The 22,708-nt window shown below is 41.0% G+C and overlaps 1 protein-coding gene across 1 annotated transcript in view; it reads left to right on the forward strand.

Moving 5' to 3' along the window:
* sdk2b (sidekick cell adhesion molecule 2b) overlaps positions 1-22,708 on the forward strand; it is a 1,022,446-nt gene that overhangs the window by 685,285 nt on the left and 314,453 nt on the right. Inside the window, exon 4 of the mRNA XM_034194673.1 lies at positions 16,679-16,785. Within this exon, the coding sequence (XP_034050564.1) occupies positions 16,679-16,785 (107 nt within the window). The remainder of the gene's footprint in view (positions 1-16,678; positions 16,786-22,708) is intronic.

Below are 22,708 nucleotides of genomic sequence, written 5' to 3' on the forward strand. Positions count from 1 at the left end.
GCCCAGCAGGATTTTAAACCATGACAGCATCATGTGTTACTAATGTAATATTTGTGACTGTGGTCCCAGCTCTCTTCAGGTCATTGACCAGGTCCTCCTGTGTAGTTCTGAGCTTTCTCAGAATCATCCTTACCCCACAAAGTGAGATCTTGCATGGAATCCCTGACCGAGGGCGATTGATAGTCATCTTGTGTTTCTTCCACTTTCTAATAAGTAATCATAACAGTTGTCTTCTACCAAGCTGCTTGCCTGTTGTCCTGTAGTCCATCCCATCCATGTGCAGCTCTACAGTTTTGTCCCTGGTGTCCTTAGACAGCTCTTTGGTCTTGGCTATGGTGGACAGGTTGGAATGTGATTGATTGAGTGTGTGAACAGGTATCTTTTATACAGGTAACAAACAGGTGCAGTTAATACAGGTAAAGAGTGCAGAATAAGACGGCTTCTGAAAGAAAAATTAACAGGTCTGTGAGAGCCAGAATTCTTCCTGGTTTGTCCCTGAAAAAGACATTGCTTGGCAGCATGCGTTGCTCCCAAACCTGGATGTACCTTTCAGAATTGTTGGTTCCGCCACAGATGTGTAAGTTACTCATGCAATGGGCACTAACACACCCCCATACCATCACAGATGCTGGCTTTTGAACTTTGCACTGGTAACAATCTGGATGGTCTTTTTCCTCTTTTGTCCAGAGGACACAACATCCATGATTTCCAAAAACAATATGAAGCGTGGACTTATCAGACCACAGAACACTTTCCGTCTGTCCATTTTAAATGAGCTTAGGCCCAAAGAAGGGGTGGCATTTCTGGATGTTGCTGATGTATGGCTTTCGCTTTGCATGGTAGAGTTTTAACTTGCACTTGTAGATGTAGTGACAAACTGTGTTAACTGACAGTGGTTTTCTGAAGTGTTCCTGAGCCCACGCAGTAAGATCCTTTACATAATGATGTCTGTTTTTAATGCAGTGCCGCCTGAGGGATTAAAGGTCATGGGCATTCAGTGTTGGTTTTCAGAGAAAGTTCTCCAGATTCTCTGAATCTTCTGATTATATTATGGATTGTAGATGATGGAATCCCTAAATTCCTTGCGATTGAATGTTGAGAAACATTGTTCTTAAACTGTTGGACTATTTTTTCATGCAGTTGTTCACAAAGTGATGATCCTCACCCCATCTTTGCTTGTGAATGGCTGAGCCTTTTGGGATGCTCCTTTTATACCCAATCATGACACTCACCTGTTTCCAATTAGGTATTCTTTGAGCAGTCTTATTTCTCAGTCTTTTGTTTCCCTGTCCCAGCTTTTTTGAAACGTGTTGCAGGCATCCATTTGAAAATGAGCAAATATTTGCACAAAAACAATAAGGTTTATCAGTTTGAACATGAGATATCTTGTCTTTGTGTTGTACTCAATTGAATATACGAGGGTAGGCTGAAAGGTTCTAAGGCTCACCATAAAGGAGTAATGCCAGTTCAGTGAAACTTGTCATGCATCAAGTTAAACTCTTCTGATGACTAACTGTGTTGTTTGTTTGCAGGTTATATACTACTTTATGGTTCACAGCTGAGTTTGAAAGTTTGTGGTAGCGGGTTGCAGCAAAAATGGACAAAATGTGGCATCGTGGTGTCATTAAGTACCTGCAGAAAAAGGGGTTAACGCCCAAGGACATTCATGCCAATATGGTTGCGACATGAGGGGATAATACTCCCTCCATATCTACAGTGCAGAAGTGGGCAGCTGAATTTAACAGGGGTAGAGAGAGTCTTGAAGACCATACAAGGTCTGGATGGCCTGTAACAGCCACAACCCAGAAAAACATTGACCTTGTTCATGAAATAGTGATGGATGACAGGCGATTGACAATAAATCAGCTAGCAGATGCTGTGGGAATATCCCGTGAAAGATTTGAACACATTCTGCATGAAGAACTTGACATGTTAAAGGTTTCCGCTCAGTGGGTGCCACGTCTTCTGACGTGTGATCAAAAACGCACCAGACTGGTCATGTCAAAGATGAACTTGGAATGTTCTGAAGAGGGTCCAGCTGATTACATGGAACTTTTTCTTACCCAGGATGAGTGTTAGGTTTACCACTTTGAACCAGAGACAAAAAGACAGTCAATGCAGTGGAAACACCCAGGGTCACCACCTCCAAAGAAAGCCAAGGTTGTTTCATCTGCTGGGAAGGTCATGGCCTCAGTTTTCTGGGATGCCAAGGGCATTATGTTCATGGACTACCTTAAAAAGGGACAAACCATCAACGGCGAGTACTATTCTAACCTACTGAGACAGTTACGCCAAGCTATAAAAAAGAAACATCCAGGAAAACTGAAGAAAGGAGTGCTGTTCTATCAAGACAATGCCCCAGCTCACAAGTCAGTGGTGGCCATGGCTACTGTGCATGAATGTGGCTTCGAAATGGTAGATCACCCACCATACTCCCCTGACTTGGCACCCTCGGACTTCCATCTGTTTCCAAACCTGAAAAAGAACTTAGCGGGGAAGCAATATCAGAGTGATGATGAGGTGATAGCTGCCGTTGAAGACTATTTCAACTCTCAAGATGAAAGCTTCTATGTCAAGGCGATTGAAGCACTGCAGCACCGCTGGAAAAAGTGTGTGGCGCTAAAAGGGGACTATGTTGAAAAATAACTCTAAATTGGTTTAATTCCACAAATGCATCATATTGAGCCTTAGAACTTTTCAGCCTACCCTCGTAGGTTGAAGATAATTTGCAAATCATTGTATTCTGTTTTATTTACATTTTACACAACATCCAAACTTTATTGGAATTGGACCTGTATAATGGTATTAATATTAGCATGTATTGAAATATAGAATCTATTCATTTTTCATTGCATGCTAATATTCTTGCTATTGCACTCATAAATATACATTATTAAAGTAATGGGCAAGTGAGTCACCTGACCTCAACCCAAGAGAGCATAGTTTTCACACACTGAAGACAAAACTGAAGGCAAAAAGACCCACAAGCAAGCAGCATCCAAAGGTGGCTGCAGTAAATACCTGGCAATGCATCTCAATGAATGAAATTCAACATTTCAGGAGGCCCATGGGTTCTCGACAGGTATTGACTGCAAAGGATTTTTCACCTAATTATTAACAATAATGCTTATGTATTTATTAGTTTTTGCAGTTACTTTTGACCTCTGAAAATGGAGAGACTGTGTATAAAATGTATTTAATTCCTTAATGCTGAATGAGATATTTGAGTTATTCCCTTTGAATGAAAGATGAAAGTCAACACTTGAAATTAATTTTGATTGTGTAATTTCAACTCCACTGTGGTGGCCCACAGAAAGCAAAAATACAAAAATAATGTCACTGTCCAAATACATATATACCCAACTGTAAGACACTGTCAAAATTTCAGAATGTGCACAGGGTATAAAATCATCACAATCAAATAATGATGCATCTTTTGCTCCAGTACAAAGGTGGTTGTAGGCGAGAAGCTATTTCCCTGACATTTGGGTTTGAGTATAAAACAAGTTGTTGAACTCTTACAAGCATGCCACTTTGCCATAAGTGAACTTGTTAAAGTGACATCAAACTCGTATAAGAGGGTGACAACTGGTTCATAAACTCAAAACAATAGCAAGAGATTAAGACGATCATTATAATTGAGGCGTGACACAGTGTTTTGCATCTGCTTTCATCTTCATCGTAAAATAAATGTTGCAGTACACAATGTATTATAATAGACTCATATTTAGATATCAGGTTTCAAATGCTCATCTCAGATATTTGCTATTTTTAAATGACCCTCACCCACCACACATCCCCAAGAAAAACATTGAAATGATTGTACTCTTGAGGGCATATATTTACATACATCTTAGTGAAAAACTGACACCACACATTTCATTTACCAAACAATGCACATGTTCAGCCCATTAGAATGCCTGCTCCATTTCCATATACATTTTAAAATAATAGTTCCAAGATGGATTTACTTCTGTTGTTATTTACTGTGTCATATCAAATCAAATCAAATAAAATAAATGTTATTTATATAGCGCCAAATCACAACAAACAGTTGCCCCAAGGTGCTTTATATTGTAAGGCAAAAGCCATACAATAATTACAGAAAAACCCCAACGGTCAAACCGACCCCCTGTGAGCAAGCAGTTGGTGACAGTGGGAAGGAAAAACTCCCTTTTAACAGGAAGATACCTCCAGCAGAACCAGGCTCAGGGAGGGGCAGTCTTCTGCTGGGACTGGTTGGGGCTGAGGGAGAGAACCAGGAAAAAGACATGCTGTGGAAGACAGCAGAGATCAATCACTAATGATTAAATGCAGAGTGGTGCATACAGAGCAAAAAGAGGTGAATAAAAAGAAACACTCAGTGCATCATGGGAACCCCCCAGCAGTCTAAGTGTATAGCAGCATAACTAAGGGATGGTTCAGGGTCACCTGATGCAGCCCTTACTATAAGCTTTAACAAAAAGGAAAATTTTAAGCCTAATCTTAAAGTAGAGAGGGTGTCTGTCTCCCTGATCTGAATTGGGAGCTGGTTCCACAGGAGAGGAGCCTGAAAGCTGAAGGCTCTGCCTCCCATTCTACTCTTACAAACCCTAGGAACTACAAGTAAGCCTGCAGTCTGAGAGCAAAGCGCTCTATTGGGGTGATATGGTACTAAGAGGTCCATAAGATAAGATGGGACCTGATTATTCAAAACCTTATAAGTAAGAAGAAGAATTTTAAATTCTATTCTAGAATTAACAGGAAGCCAATGAAGAGAGGCCAATATGGGTGAAATATGCTCTCTCCTTCTAGTCCCCGTCAGTGCTCTAGCTGCAGCATTTTGAATTAACTGAAGGCTTTTCAGGGAACTTTTAGGACAACCTGATAATAATGAATTACAACAGTCCAGCCTAGAGGAAATAAATGCATGGATTAGGTTTTCAGCATCACTCTGAGACAAGACCTTTCTAATTTTAGAGATATTGCGCAAATGCAAAAAGGCAGTCCTACATATTTGCTTAATATGCACATTGAAGGACATATCCTCATCAAAAATGACTCCAATATTTCTCAAAGTATTACTAGAGGTCAGGGTAATGCCATCCAGAGTAAGGATCTGGTTAGACACCATGTTTCTAAGATTTGTGGGGCCAAGTACAATAACTTCAGTTTTATCTGAATTTAAAAGCAGGAAATTAGAGGTCATCCATGTCTTTATGTCTGTAAGACATTCCTTCACTTTAACTAATTGGTGTGTGTCCTCTGGCTTCATGGATAGATAAAGCTGGGTATCATCTGCGTAACAATGAAAATTTAAGCAATGCTTTCTAATAATACTGCCTAAGGGAAGCATGTATAAAGTGAATAAAATTGGTCCTAGCACAGAACCTTGTGGAACTCCATAATTAACCTTAGTCTGTGACGAAGACTCCCCATTTACATGAACAAATTGTAATCTATTAGATAAATGTATTCAAACCACCGCAGCGCAATGCCTTTAATACCAATGGCATGCTCTAATCTCTGTAATAAAATTTTATGGTCAACAGTATCAAAAGCAGCACTGAAGTCTAACAGGACAAGCACAGAGATGAGTCCACTGTCTGAGGCCATAAGAAGATCATTTGTAACCTTCACTAATGCTGTTTCTGTACTATGATGAATTCTAAAACCTGACTGAAACTCTTCAAATAGACCATTCCTCTGCAGATGATCAGTTAGCTGTTTTACAACTACCCATTCAAGAATTTTTGAGAGAAAAGGAAGGTTGGAGATTGGCCTATAATTAGCTAAGATAGCTGGGTCAAGTGATGGCTTTTTAAGTAATGGTTTAATTACTGCCACCTTAAAAGCCTGTGGAACATAGCCAACTAATAAAGATAGATTGATCATATTTAAGATCGAAGCATTAATTAATGGTAGGGCTTCCTTGAGCAGTCTGGTAGGAATGGGGCCTGATAGATATGTTGATGGTTTGGAGGAAGTAACTAATGAAAATAACTCAGACAGAACAATCGGAGAGAAAGAGTCTAACCAAATACCAGCATTACTGAAAGCAGCCAAAGATAACGATATGTCTTTGGGATAGTTATAAGTAATTTTTTCTCTAATAGTTAAAATTTTATTAGCAAAGAAAGCCATGAAGTCATTACTAGTTACAGTTAAAGGAATACTCGGCTCAATAGAGCTCTGACTCTTTGTCAGCCTGGCTACAGTGCTGAAAAGAAACCTGGGGTTGTTCTTATTTTCTTCAATTAGTGATGAGTAGTAAGATGTCCTAGCTTTACGGAGGGCTTTTTTATAGTGCAACAGACTCTTTTTCCAGGCTAAGTGAAAATCTTCTAAATCAGTGAGATGCCATTTCCTCTCCATCTTACGGGTTATCTGCTTTAAGCTGCAAGTTTGTGAGTTATACCACGGAGTCAGGCCCTTCTGATTTAAGGCTGTCTTTTTCAGAGGAGCTACAGCATCCAAAGTTGTGCTCAATGAGGATGTAAAACTAATGACGAGATAATCTATCTCACTCACAGAGTTTAGGTAGCTACTCTGCACTGTGTTGGTATATGGCATTGGAGAACATAACAAAGAAGGAATCATATCCTTAAACCTAGTTACAGCGCTTTCCGAAAGACTTCCACTGTAATGAAACTTATTCCCCACTGTTGGGTAGTCCATTAAAGTAAATGTAAATGTTATTAAGAAATGATCAGACAGAAGGGGGTTTTCAGGGAATACTGTTAAGTCTTCAGTTTCCATACCATAAGTCAGAACAAGATCTAAAGTATGGTTAAAGTGGTGGGTGGACTCATTTACATTTTGAGTGAAGGCAATTGAGTCTAATAATAGATTAAATGCAGTGTTGAGGCTGTCATTCTCAGCATCTATGTGGATGTTAAAATCGCCCACTATAATTATCTTATCTGAGCTAAGCACTAAGTCAGACAGAAGGTCTGAAAATTCACAGAGAAACTCACAGTAACGACCAGGTGGATGATAGATAACAACAAATAAAACTGTTTTTTGGGACGTCCAATTTGGATGGACAAGACTAAGAGTCAAGCTTTCAAATGAATTAAAGCTCTGTCTGGGTTTTTGATTAATTAATAAGCTGGAGTGGAAGATTGCTGCTAATCCTCCCCCTCGACCTGTGCTACGAGCATTCTGACAGTTAGTGTAACTCGGGGGTGCTGACTCATTTAAACTAACATATTCATCCTGCTGTAACCAGGTTTCTGTAAGGCAGAATAAATCAATATGTTGATCAATTATTATATCATTTACTAACAGGGACTTAGAAGAGAGAGACCTAATGTTTAATAAACCACATTTAACTGTTTTAGTCTGTGGTGCAGTTGAAGGTGCTATATTATCTTTTCTTTTTGAATTTTTATGCTTAAATAGATTTTTACTGGTTGTTGGTGGTCTGGGAGCAGGCGCCATCTCTACGGGGATGAGGTATTGGGGGGATGGCAGGGGGAGAGAAACTGCAGAGAGGTGTGTAAGACTACAACTCTGCTTCCTGGTCCCAACCCTGGATAGTCACGGTTTGGAGGGTTTAATAAAATTGGCCAGATTTCTAGAAATGAGAGCTGCTCCATCCAAAGTGGGATGGATGCCGTCTCTCCTAACAAGACCAGGTTTTCCCCAGAAGCTTTGCCAATTATCTATGAAGCCCACCTCATTTTTTGGACACCACTCAGACAGCCAGCAATTCAAGGAGAACATGCGGCTAAACATGTCACACCTGGTCCAATTGGGGAGGGGCCCAGAGAAAACTACAGAGTCCGACATTGTCATATTTGCAGATGATCACAGGTTTACGCCAAGTTGACAGCCGATTTAAACAGTAGAAAGGTTCCTGGAAATTTAGGACAATTCTGTTCTATGTTGAAGCTTCTGATCTGCAAATTGGTATAATTGTGGGTGAATTCAGGTTGCTGTGGATATATCTAAGAACTTACCTTTAGACTGTTTGCCTTGTGTTCATGAGTATGGGAAAGTCTCGAAAATCAAGCTAGAGAAAATTTGTGGATTTTCAAAAAGGTATATTCTGCCCCATTTCAAAAAGGTTTAAGTTAGCACAGGACCTGTGCAATCTATTGTAGAAATGTATAAGACTATTGCAACCATTAATTAGGAAGCAGCACCAAACCCAAACCTGGATATGAAAGAACATTGGATTGACGTATCCAACAGAACTCCAGGATCACAGATATGGAAGTGATGAAGGAGCTGGCGGTATCAGCTAGAAATGCAGAAAACCATCCACAATTAATCAACATGATGTAAGAGATTGTCACGCAACAAGGAAGCCATTCAAATAAATTCTAAATAAAGGCAAATATGTTGCAATTTATCACCAGGACAAATAAACAAGTCGTATGGAGGAATGTTCTCTGATGAATTGAAACTAAAATATAACTGTTTAACCATAGTGAAAAAAGGTTGAGTTTCAATCAATCAATCAAGTTTTATTTCTATAGCACTTTACAACAGTTTTCACTGAACCAAAGTGCTTTCCAATAGCACCAACTAAAGATAAAATAAAAAGAACAGTACGAAAAACACACATAAACGCATAATAAGAACATCCAAATAGAATAAAAATAGATAAAAAAGTGTCAAAGCAATTATGTGCAAAAAGCTGCCCTGAACAAGTACGTTTTTAACTTAGCTTTAAACAGAGGCAAACTATTAATGGACCTCAGTTCAGGAGGTAATGCATTCCACAACTTAGGACCTGCTATTGCAAAAGAACAGTCAACCCATTGTTTGAACCTGGACCTGGAAACCTCCAGAAAGTTTCGGTCAGCAGACCGAAGTGCCTCTGACAGGGTTGTGTGTTTTTAACAGGTCACATAAATAAGAAGGTGCAATGCCATTTACAGCTTTAAAAACAAACATTAACAGTTTAACATCAACTCTAAAACGGACTGGAAGCCAGTGCAGGGAGTAAAGTACAGGTGTGATGTGGCTGTGCTTCCTGGTGTTGGTCAACAGGCGAGCAGCAGTATTCTGGACCAGTTGGAGTCGGTTTAGGGAGCCTAGAGTGATACCAACATAGAGTGCACTGCAATAGTCAATCCGAGAGCTGATAAAAGCATGCATAGCCTTTTCAAGGTCCTTTTGGCTTAGAAAGGCTTTGACTTTTTCCAAGAGTCTCAGCTGGAAAAAACTGGCTCCTACCACAAAGTTTCTTCAAAGAATATTATTCTAACTCATGAAACATGGGGAGGGAGCATCAGGTTGTCAGGGGGATTTCGTGGAGAAAGGGATTGCTCTGTTCAATGTGGTCAAGTATGGTTCTTTGCACATTTCACTTATTAAATCATTCAATAATTTCAACAGTCTGGTAAGACCTGTTCCCAAGGCCCTAGACAGGAATCCACCCTTGAGAAGGATGACGTCTGTCGTGAATCTGTAATTGCCATTGCTTGTTTACAAAAAAATGGTTAGCAGGGCTCTTGTGATTCAGGAAGTCAGGCTGTTCACAATTTGACAAAAAAACAAATGGGCAAAAACATAACCTCCTGCAACTTTGTTGGAAATGACAGACTCATTCAAAGTGGAGGTGAGATTACTCCAAGGATCAGCTCTGAGTCCATTCAAGTTCGCAATGGTGATGGACAAGTTGACAGATGAGATCAGACAGGAGTCTCCATGGACTATGATGTTTGCAGGTGACATTGTGATCTGTAGGGAGAGTAGAGAGCAGGTTGAGACTAGCCTGGAGAGGAGGAGATATAGAAGTCAGAAGGGGAATAGAAGTCAGTATGAACAAGACTGAGTACATGGAGTAGAAGTGGTGAAAGTAGAAGAGTTTAAATACTAGGGGCCCACTGTCCAAAGTAATGAAGAGTGTGGTAGAGATGTGAAGAAGAGAGTGCATGCAGGGTGCAGTCAGTACAGAAAGGTGGCAGGAGTGATTTGTACCCATAGAATATCTGCAAGAGTGAAGGGGAAAGTTTACAGTAGATAGTAGTGAGACCAGCTATGTTGTACAGCTTAGAGATGGTGGCACAAACTAAAAGACAGTGGCAAAGCTGCAGATGTTACGATTCTCTTTTGGGAGTGATGAGAATGGACAAGATTAGGAAAGAACATATCAGAAGGACAGCTCAGGTGGGACAGTTTGAGACAGTGTTGGAGCGGCGAGATTGAGATGGTTTGGACATGTTCAGAGGAGGGACCCAGGGTATATAGGGAGAAGGATGCTGAGGATGGAGCCATCAGACAGGAGGAGAAGAGGGAGGCCAAAGAGGAAGTTTATGGATGTGGTGAGGGAAGACACGCAGTTTGTTGGTGGGACAGAGGAAGATACAGAGGACAGGGTGAGATGGAAATGACTAATTGCTGTGGTGACACCTAAAGGAGCAGTTACAGATCCGACCGTCGGGGACGGTTATCACCTGGGAATTACCTGCCATTACAAAATGGCTCATCACATAATGTCTTCCCCTCAGTTGGTTGAAAGAGGAAATTAAGTAAGATACTGGACCTAAACTTGGATAGAGCTGCCAGTCCTTCTACCTTCCTACACTTTCTCCTTTCTTTTTCGTACCCAGTCCTCCCTCATTCTCATGTTGCTCTATCCATCTCTGCCACTCCTCCATCTAATCATTTCTCCTGAGTGGGACTAATTAAAGGAGATCTGACGGAGTGCGCTGACCACAGGAACATCAATCAATCTCTGTCCAACACAGCGAGCCCCTGCTGATGCCTCCAACCTGCTGGCAACACTCACAGCTTCAGAAAGGTTAATTGTATTCATTATGTAAGGGACAGAGTGAGACAGAAAGCTCAGAAAAGTCACCCTGAAGGTTGTAGCTCTGACACGCATTCTTTGTGGCCCTCGGCGAGATTGAACTTGAAGAAACAACAGCATTTGTCAGCTATTTTTCTCGTAATGTCTCTCAAATTGTTTTTGTTTCTGTATTCTCCAGACCACAACTTTTGCATATCACATGGATGGATGGGCGCAATCAGTGGTGCGCTGAAAAATTCACTTCTCTACCGAACCCCGATTCCACTTTAATAGCTTCCCATGATTTTTTTTTTCTCTCCAATGCTTTACAAGCTGTGGCATTATCCATTCATTGTGCCTATCTATATATAACACATATTAATTTGGCTGATATGAAAGAAGTCACACATCATTAATGGAGCCTCCTGATTAGTTGATTAAGTCTTAACAGACTTTGGGCAAAAACTCATTTACTCCTTTGGGTCTGACACTGCTGCTAATGAGTTTTGATACCAACATCATTTTTGGTACAGATATTAACAGCCTCCCAGCACACTCAACCATTTGTTAAAAACACTTTCATCTACTTCCAAGACACATACAGCTTTTGCGATGTGTTCATGCAATTGGATAGAAGACCGATTTCTCTTCTGTGTTTTTGGAAGTCATGTTGGTTTTTTACACTAAACCTACTACTTCGCCATCTCTGACTGCACAACAAACCACAAGGTGGCTGGTTTCCAATAAATTTTCTGCTTCATGTGTCTTTTTTTTTCATTCATGCAAGACTATGCATGCGGTACAGTTATATTCACTGACATGCCAAGAGGTCTGTGAGTACTTCTACTACTTCTTTGAGCTGAACCCGTTAGGGGTCACCACGCCAGATTGTCTGATAACATCTCATTCTGTTGCAGCAACAACTGGCGTGTCCTCTATCACAAGATCTATAAACCTCCTCTTTGGCCTTCCTCTTCTCCTCCATCCTCAGCATCCTTCTCAAGATATGCCCCACATCCCTCCTCTGTGTGTGTCCATAACATTTTATTGTCATCTCTGAAATTATCTCAGAATTCTTCAACCTGATATGCTCATTCCTAATGTTGGTCTTTCTTGTTATTTCTAAGCGGCAGCTTCAGTTCTGCCACCTGCAGTTCTACATCCTGTCTTTTCATAGCACAACCACCTCTAAAGCACACATCATAGTAGAGGGTTTCACTCCCATCTTGTGAACTTTTTCCTTTCTCACCCTACCTTGTCTTTATCTTCCTATCTCTCTCCAAATGTCACATTAAGTACCTTAGATTTCTGTTATCAATTTTGCATTAGTTTTTCAGTTGTCCAGCTTCTCTTCACCATCATCTAAATGTCTCAAATTTCCGAGGGTGTGCGTAGTGAGGACCACCAGATCTAACTGTTAGCGCTCCACCTCTTGCACAAGCTCTGTCTCCTTCCCCCACAGCGAGGTGACGTTTCATGCCCCAAGAACTACCTTCTACCATCTGGGTCTGGTCCATCGAGGCCCTTGATTTTCAATGCCACCCATGGGACAGTGTACCCAACCCCAGCAGTTCCCCTTGTGGGTGGTGACCCTAAAGGGTGGAAATGAAAAGTCCATGTTGCCTCTTCAGGCTGAGCCCAGCTGAGCTCCATGGGAAGCCCAGCCAACAGGCATTCATTGATTTGTTCTCCCTCCTGGTCTGGCTCGAGACGGGAGCCCAGGGCTTCCTTCGGGATGGGTTACATTCCATTGCTCTTATGATAGTACGAGATATGATATACGATAGTACGTATATTATAAGATAGTGCACTCACATACTGGTCTTACTACACTTCCACTTGGTCTCTTGAATATACATTCTGTCTATTTTTCTTCACTCCATCATATCATCCATTTCTAGCATCCTTCTTCTTGCTGCCACTGCCTTCCATCTCTCTTTCTCCAGTTTTGCCCTACAGTCGCATTGTGTCTCCTCATATAATGCTGGATAACAGCACCTGCTGTGGCCATTGTTAACCTGTGTCTCAGCTAAGCAAGTTTTATTTGGAATGGGCCTTTGCACCTCACGTGTCTGAGTTTTAGCTGCATAAATGTATAATCTCCATGAACAAGAAGGGCTGTCAAAATTCTTACTTTCCAGTGTTCATCTGTGATTTTCAAAGCAAAGAACATTAAAGCAGAGATGAAAGGAAACCCTGAATCCAATGTAACAATAGTAATAAAGAAAAGTTTTTTCTATGTAAAGCATTTTACTCCAGCAATCCAAAACCATCTTTTGCCTGCTGGATTACTCCAGCAATCCAAAACCTTATGTCAAATAAGACTCTAAACTGACTGACCAGACAGACAGGGATGATCACATAGCATCTGGTCCTGTCTGTAGGTGGAGGTTATTATCACATATTTTACACCTCCTACAATTATTTCTATTAAAAAAAATCTGTTCACTCACATGGTTAAACCAGATTTTACAAGTACACCAGCAGTATCTAAACTTTCTAAGTGACTTGTCAAATATACTCATGATTCCCGAATTGTTCTTTTTCACTTGCGGTTCATTTACATGTGCTCTTATCAAACATGCATTTATTCAAGAAAAAAGTACCACTTACATGAAAGGTTAAATCACACACACACACACACACAAAAAACTTTTCTAACATGCCACATACGGTTACTATAGAAACCAGCACATCCCATTGCTGAAGGTTTCACTCAGACAGTCTGCCAGGCGGTATGCTAAGCACACTTGAGCGGACATCATGTGGGAATGTGATAGAAAAGATGGCAAGCACACATCTAGTGGCAACTGTTTCACCTCCCACAAGAAATATTTATTTTGACAAGGATGTGGTGCAGTAGAGCGATTCGATTTAAACACGTACTACTTGCAGTAGGCTTACTCACCACTTGTGCGGCCTGTGCCACCATCTAACATGCCATTAGAGACTTCACAGTCACATCTGTCTGCTTTTATCTATCTCCCAGCATACTGTCGAATTAGTTATTGCCTGTTAAGGATCCGGTGGTCGGCCTACTGTGCATCATGGACGCCTGAGCTCTCAAACAAATTGCACTTTGATTCGAATTGGTTATGCCACCTGCTGCTGTAGAGGTTATCACTCATGGATACACCCCGATGTATTGAGAACACACACGCCCACACTTGAACAAACATTGATCACTGATGAGTATCTGCAGGAGTCTCCTCCATTAAAAAGCTGTTAGCTCAGTAGTGATGCTATCTAATTGCAGAATCTACTGACTGTAATACGCACAGGATTTTTATATGCCCCGAAATATGCCCCGAAAAATGTCACCATTAGAAGAAGGCTAAAATTAAAAGTGCTCCCTGCATAAATTAACATCTCTTTCAACCATACTCCATTCCTGATCAGTGTGTGTCACTTATTGCCTTTGTGTCATTGTTCAGCAGAAGACCAGCATGGCTACTGTATAGCAGTTATGCAAAGTGTATGTTACACTGCCTCCACATGGCAGGGAGGCAGTACTACAACCAGAGCTGGACACTGAATTCAAGGTCATCAAGGAGATTGTCAACTACTGCATAAAGGCAGTGTCTCCCTTTGCCTCAAAGGATTATGTTTGCATATAGGATGGTTGGGTACAGGTGATGTGTTGTCTGCCACTGTGTGCATACATGTGCACGTGTGTTGTGAGAGATTCTCAAGCTGGCGTCACTTCTCGAGCATCATTCTTAATGGCATAAACAACAGCTAAGCTCTGATGTCCTATGTGCCCTCGTTCCTCATTTAGATGGTCTTAAGTGTGCGTGCACCTGTGTGTGTGCGCTCATGTGCCTTTGTGCTGTCTCAGCACATGCATCATTATTCAAGTGCATGCACTGTTAGAGAGAAAATGTGGTAAAAAAAAAAAAAAAAAAATTCAAAGTCTAAGGCATGCAGCTGCATGGACATTTTGAGTTCAATCAACTGAAGGAAATTAGTTGGGTCAACTTGTAAATTTAAATAAATAAATTTAATGCAAAGTGATATAAGTTGGGTGAGCTGTGTTTAACTTGCAAAGTAAAATAACATATAATGCAATGCTAAAATATCCTTGATCATATGAACATTGTGTTCTTTATAATTTGCACTTGGTTAATTAATTATTAAGCTGTTATTGTCTTACATAGAATTTGTACATGTTCAATAATGCCCCTCTATCAATCAATCAATCAATCAATCAGAAACAATATTTATGTTTTAAGAGTGGAAGTTGTGCAAATCAAGAACTATTTGTAGATCACCCTCTGTGTCCCAAGAATGTTTTGTCAATTTGAAGACCCTGGCAGTGATAGGACTGGACCTATGCTGAGCACACACAGATGGACAGACGAACAAATGGACGGATGGAGGGATGGAGGGACAGACAGATGGACGGACAACGAAAAGACTTTGCAATACCCAATGGCCATATTTGATAGCCTCAGACAAACATTTATCATAAATAACTCACCTGATTGTCCATTTCTTGACCTTTTCTCATTCATTATATGTATTCCATGTCATTTAATTTAATTTCAGGCAGACATTTAAACAACTTTCATCAAAAAAGGCGTGTGCTGATGTGCAAACAGGGTATATATATATATATATATATATATATATATATATATATATATATATATATATATATATATATATATATATATGGATAGATAGATAGATAGGTATAGATATAGAAAATTAGAAAATGAATTATTATAGGAGCTCAAGCAGGCCAGACTCAGTGGGGTGACCATCAGCTTTGGCCATATGAACAAAAATAAACAATGAAAAATAAAAATAAAAGCACAATAAAAAAAATGTGAAACATGCATAGAAAGAAACATTGCGACTAATGCCCTGTTTACACTGGACTGTGACCTATATAAGACCTACAAGATCATGTCATTGTGTCAACTCTCACAAGTCTTGGCTGGTCTCCATTGTGATCTGTTATTTGTGTTTACACCAAGCTTGCATTGTGACTGATTTGTGCGAGTGAAAAATATGTTAATATCCACGATCATTGATGCAACCCCATGCAGAGTCAATTGAGAGTCTATTAAGATCCATGGGACCAAGTTAAGAGTGAGTTGAGACATGTGAAAGTTTATCAAGACAACTTGTGCGAGTGTTTTAAACAGTTTAATACACTCGCACACCTGTTTGAGACCGATGGAGACCAAGAAGGATCTTTTTTTTCTGACCATGGAGACCCCGTTGTGACCAGCCTGCAAACCCAGTGGGAGTGTAAACGGGGTGTAAGCAACCATATACAAGTAGAGCTCAGCGATCACAATGACTGATGGTTCAAAAGAGAACCAATAGGTCAATAGCGGAGTCCCAGTAAAAAGGACCACTTTTTTGGAATCTCAGATTTCTTGTTGCAGTGTTCCTATTCATTCAGTCATTTTCTGCCACTTATTCAGGATTGTGTCACAGTGACAGCAGACCAAATAGCTCATCCACATTTCCCTATCCTTGTCTAAGTTCTCTCCGTTGTGCTGCAGCTTCAGCTTTAAATGAAATGATCAAGTCAGCATTGTTGCAACTTATTGAGGTCCAAATCATAATGGCAGCAGACCAAGCAGTTTTCCCTACACTGGTATTGACTGGTAAATGGACAGTCTCACCTTCTGACTCAGCTCTTTCTACCTTACAATGGTCTGGTACAGTTTCCACAAAACATTAGTTGCAGCCCCAATCCGTTTGTCAATCCCGTGCTCCAAATGACCCCACTTGTAAACAAGACCCCAAGGTACTTAAACTTCTCCATTTGGTGCAATAACTTTCCCCTGACCCAGAGGGAACAAGCCACTGTTTCTGACAATGGTCTCAGATTTGGAGGTGTTGGTCCTAATCCCACTTGCTTTATTATTGTTAATATTATGATTATTATTATTACTCACTGGTAATTTGCTTCTTTGTGTGTGTACATTAAAGGTACCAAATCCCCTCGTTGGATCGGTCCCATGCTGGTTTCTACCGCTGCATCGTCAGGAACCGGGTGGGAGCCCTACTACAGAGACGCACAGAAGTACAGGTGGCCTGTAAGTATAGACGCAGTGCATCACTGTTAGTAGCTCAAGACGTGAAATAGAAATAAAAGGATCCATGGTGAACACATGGATGGGCAATAAATACACATTATGCCCACACTCTGTTTGCTTGCCTTTGTTTCAAGGACTGACTAGGGAGGGACAGATGTTTGAAGGGTGAAAGATCTACCTGCATCTCATTCAGGGTTTTATCTACCCAGACAGCTGTTCCACTCAGCATTCTCATTAGATTGATACTGTCGCCGTGGTTGTTTTTAACTTTGCTTCATTTCAATATGACCGCCGCTTATTTCATTCTCACTCCTTTGTCAACAACATCTGTTGTATCTTGGCAAAAATGGGGCTCAGATGCATAGTGTTTTCGGAAATTTCCAATGCCGGGCTGCTCAGGGTGCGCGGCTCCCTCAGCTTGTTAATGAGCTATTACAGATGAGCCGCTGAGGTGTCTGGAGCGTTGTCATGTTGCATCCATTGCTGCTCCCCTGCCACCAATGCCGCTACTGTCCTAGGTCCATTATCTGGCCCTCCTGAGGTATGCCAAGTTCATTGGCTAACCCTTGTTCCAGTAACATTTTAGTGGATGTGACATGTTGTACCTGATGAAAGAATGCAGCCAACCACGTGTGTAAGAGAGAGAGGTGGGAGGAAGTCAGAAATGGGGTTAAAGTCCCACAAGATCAGTTCATTCATTTTGGGCAAACAGGTAATTACGCTGTTCAATCTTCCTCTTTAGAATAGCTATAATAGAATAGAGCCTATACAGTATTCTCATTGTACATATACGTACATACAATGGAATTTGTCCTTTGCATTTACCCCATTCTAATTACAGTTAGACACAATGCAACCACTAGGAGCAGTAGGCAGCCACAGTCCGTCACCCAGGGACCAACTCCAGATATAGAGATGCTGCCTTGGTCAGGAGCAGAGAAAGGAGCAGACCCTAAATCAGCATGTTTTTGGTTGCGGGAGGATACAGGAGTGCCTGGAGGAAACCCATGCAAAAATGGAGAGAACATGCAAACTCTGGGGAGAACGCAGAAAGAGTGGGAAGTGAACCCACAACATTATGGATGTGAGGTACCAGTGCTAACCACTGTCTCTGTGCCACCCAACAACACAGAGGTCCCAACAGGAAAACAAAGAGTCAATGTTTTGTCACATCCCTGACAGGAACATACATTAAAGGGATGCTTTGACATGTGCTTCATCCATGTCAATGTGTGACCGGAAAAGGAATTCACATCAGAACAGGAACACACATCAACAAAGCGGCAGTCCTGACTGGGACACAACAAAGAGGTCAAAACACTCTGAGAACAGGAATCAGCTTTATAAGCATAGGAATGATACACATTGCTATCCCACACAGGGGCCGAGACAGGAAACAGTTTTATATGCATAAAATACACATTGCTGAGACAGAAAAACTCAGCATGCATGCCTCGGTATGCCAAATTATGTCCACGGCGTGCATTACGTGTTGAATGTCCACTACATCTGCTGCCCAGAATTCACCATAAAGAAAAGAATCAATCTTATTAAGGGGGCGGCAAATAATCTGGCCGGCAGGACTCCTCTGCATCAGAGCGTTGGAGGCACTGTGGCATAAGGGAGCCGTAGGCCTCCCCTTTGGGTGCCCAGGCTGATTCGGGGGCCACCCCGTGTAGGAGGACGGACAAGCTCCATGGGTCTGCCCAGATCTGGGTGGGCTGGCTTGAGTTGGTCCCCTGAAATGTGTTCAGCTTTACTGCCTATGTCAACCGGAAAGTTAGTTTTTTCCCTGGTTTTGGTACATGAACTGGGGAGGCTGTAGTCATCCCCTGTGAGCATCATAGTGAATAAAGACGTATTCCACTGAATGCAAGCATGAGGGAGTGTACTCCACTACCATCCGTTAAGCTGGCCCGCAGAGAGGCCTTCATTGAGCAATGAAAGTGCTCAGACAGTCCATTAGCCTGGGGGTGATATGCCGTGGTCCAGTGGAGCTTCACACCCAGGCTGTCTGCAATTGCATTCCAGAGCTTGGACGCAAACTGCCCTACTACCTCTACCCCTTCTGGTAACCAAGATTTAAACCTGTTTCGACATTTGTGCTTTAAAGATGTAGGTTTTTGCAGTCTGGCCATTTGAGATGGAACATCATTTCAAATTCATGCACTGCCCAAGGTACCAAAAGCCTTCATGGACACCATTATGGGTTTTACAATTTATTGATATGAATCAAAAATAAAAGTTTAAAGATACATCTGCATTCATACATGGACCCTGGAATTAATCTAACAAGGCCATACCAAAGACCACAGAGTTCCTTCCCATTTAATCCTGAATAGCAAATCAGACCACATTTTAAAGCATCATAATGTTACGGCCCAGCTCAAAAGCTGCAACAAATAACTGAGGACCACGTGGAAGCGCAAATCTTTTAATAGGGAAACTTTATTATAAAATAAAAAGATAAAACTAAAAGAAACAAACAACGAGGGCATGGCGCAACGAACACACAAATACATCAAGACGGTAGGGAGCTGTCACAATAGTAACTTCTTGGTCCATCTTTGTCAATCTTGAATAAACTTGGCATGTTTAGTAGATACAGCCCTCAGCACCACATTTGAAAAAACTGGATCTAATATTTGAATAGTTCAAAAACTGGATCCCAATTCTTGAAATTATTGATAATACGTGGTAACTTCTGGGAATTTGCAGTGTTAATGACTTCAGCAATGTTCAAACTTCTTTAACCGGAGTATTTGTAGTGACTACAACTTGAAACTTGTTTAATCTTGCTTCATCTAGGTTTGTTATGGTCACTGGCAGAGCGTGGAGCTCCTTTCTTTCATTTTCGGACGGGTTGCCAGGTCCGCACCTTATAAGCCAGACAGTTGACAGGTGCCAGTGAGTGCCCTGTTCAGTTTTTTCCCCCCTTTTTTATTTTGTTCTCTTCAGTGGAACTAGTAGGCATTATTTTTATTTTACTTTGCGAGAATCTGTCGGATTTTGGATGTTGATGTGTACTGTGCAGCACACCTGTGCATGCAAACCTATCCACTGTTGTTCAGGCTTTTTGATCACACAGATCTATTTTTTTTTAAGATTTTTCACAGTTATGTTGATGACAGTGCTTATAAGAGTGCATAAAGCCGAGCATCTAGCAGAAACTGTTTATAACAGGCTGCGTTTATGACGAATGGCCGTGAAGGTATTGCTACTATCATGTAATTCTCCATGATAGTAGCAATAATGCAAGGGCATGATCAAGATGGCGGTATGGCGGTAGATGGTGTCACTGCGCATCGAACACTTCAGTGTGTCACAGAATTTCGCTGTGTTTTCTGATTAAAACAGTAACAGTAAGTAAGAAATCAGTAAGAAAGAAAGAAAGTAAGTAAAGTAAAGATCGGATTGGCCGCGAAGCTAAGGGCGACCTACCCAGGCCAGCGGCGTACCATCCAGGCCGCGGCGTTGGCGGAGACGTACCATGCAGGCCGCGGCGTTAGCGGAGGTGAACCATCCAGGCTCGCGGCATCAGTGGAGGGAACCACCCAGGTCCACGGCGTCAGCACGAGCGAACATCCAGGTCCGCGAAATCGGCGGAGGGAACCATCCAGACCACAGTGTTGGCAGAGACGTACTATCCAGGCCGCGGCGTTAGCGGAGGGAACCATCCAGGTCCGCTGCATCGGCGGAGGGAACCATCCAGGCCCGCGGTGTTGGCGCAGGAGGCGACCCATCCAGGCCAGCGGCATCGGTGGAGAAGGCGAACCATCTAGGCCAGCGGCGTCGGTGGAGGAGGTGATCCTTCCAGGCCCACGCCGTCGGTTGCATCCGGGGTGGCGACGGCTGCACCCAAGGCTGGAGACGGCTACATCCGAAGCTAGCGGAGGCTACATCTGAGGCTGCGGCGGCTGCGACCGAGGCTGACGGAGTCTACGACCGAGGCTGGTGGCAGCTATATCTGGGATCAACATCGGGCAAGGTTGGTGTGTGGCGACCGGATTTGTGGTGGTGGAGGTGGTGGAGACCACGAGTGAGAATTGCTTTACAGTGGCCTGTACTGAGCTACAGGAGTTAACATGGCACCAACCAGGAAGACAGAGAAAATGGAGGAAGACTTGGAGGAGATAAAGACCTCATTGAATCGTATTTCAAAAGACATGTCCAGTTGAGACAAGTTGATGAAGGAGATTAAGGAGCTCCAAAATCTTGTTAAAGAAAAGGACAAGATTATTATGAAACTTGAGCAACGGGTGGATGAACTTGAACAATATAATAGAAAAGATGATGTTATAATAACTGGTTTGGAAACAAAACATCGGTCGTACCCAAGGGTGGTGGATTCTGGTGGAGCCAGTGGGGAGGATGCACCACCTGAAGAATTACAAACATTAGAACAGCAAGTTAAAAAATTTTTAAATCAAAAAGGTGTTGTCATACATCAAGACACTATTTCAGACTGTCACACAGTTCCATCCAAAGACAGTAAAAATAAACTACCAAATGTAATAATATGATTTATATGCAGAAAATACAAAAATGAATTATTAAGACAGGCAAAGAATCTGAAAGGAACAAATGTATATATAAATTAGCATCTAACAAAAAAAATGCAGATATTGCCAGGGAAGCAAGACTATTAAAAAACAGAAACATATTGCTGCTACATGGGTCTGGAACTGTAGGGTTTGGATCAGAGTGAGAGAAGGGACAAACGGTATACAAATCAGAGACATGGAGGACCTTACAAAGTACAGACCTGAGTAGACAAATGAATATGACGTCAGTTGGTAGTATGACCAACAAAAAATCAAATTAAACATGGAAACAGATGATAAAATATATGACATAGACACCAATATTGATGAAAGTATATTTGACTTGACTACAATTGGTTGTGAGTATTATACGGAAAAACAGTTAAATAGTGAAAAAATTACTGAAGATACCCTGTCACTCATACATATAAACATTCGAAGCTTGTACTATAAAATGTAAAAAAATAAAAGATTATTTAAACCAGTTTAAAAATAGATTCAGCATTGTTGCAATCACAGAATCTTGGCTTAAAAATGACCTCATGGCTGATGTTCAAATGGAGGGATATGAGTTATATTTTGTAAATAGGAGAGAAAAAAAAAGGTGGAGGTATTGCTTTGTACATAAAAACAGATCTGACATGTAAAATTGTAGGAGAAATGACAATTATAGATGATGTCATAGAAATTGTGACAGTGGAAATTGTACATGAAACATCTAAAAATATTCTAATCAATTGTGTATACAGAGCACCAGACTCTTGTGTTGTGAAATTTACAGATAAAATAATAGAATTATTCCATCAAATCAAAAACAAAACACTCTTTATGTGTGGAGATTTTAATGTTAATGTGGAAAGCTCCAGTTGCCAAAGAGTAAGTGATTTTGTGAATTCAATGAATAGCTTGGGTTTATTCCCCTTGATAACAAAACCAACCAGAATTACATCGCAAAGTGCAACTGCAATTGACAATATATTCACAAATAGAACAGATGAAATTATTAAGAATGGGATATTGATGACAAATCTCAGTGATCACTTACCAGTTTTTTCAATATTTAAATATAAAATAGGTACAAAAAAAACTGTTATACACTTTAAAAGAGATAAGTCATTAAAAGCCTTAGAGGCATTAAATTATGATCTTAAAAATCAAAATTGGGAAGAGGTTTATGTCGGTGACGTTAATGTAGCATATAGTTCATTCATGAAAATACTGATGAAATCATGTAATAAAAACTGTAAATTAATAAAAACTAGTAAGAAAAGAGTAAATAAACCATGGCTGACCAAGGGAATGAAAAAACGCTTGTGTAAAGAAAAACTATTTATATAAGTGCTTTTTAAAAATGCAAACAAAGGAAACGGAACACAGAT

Source organism: Thalassophryne amazonica, chromosome 18, assembly GCF_902500255.1.
Source record: "Thalassophryne amazonica chromosome 18, fThaAma1.1, whole genome shotgun sequence".
In the NCBI taxonomy this organism is placed as follows: domain Eukaryota; kingdom Metazoa; phylum Chordata; class Actinopteri; order Batrachoidiformes; family Batrachoididae; genus Thalassophryne; species Thalassophryne amazonica.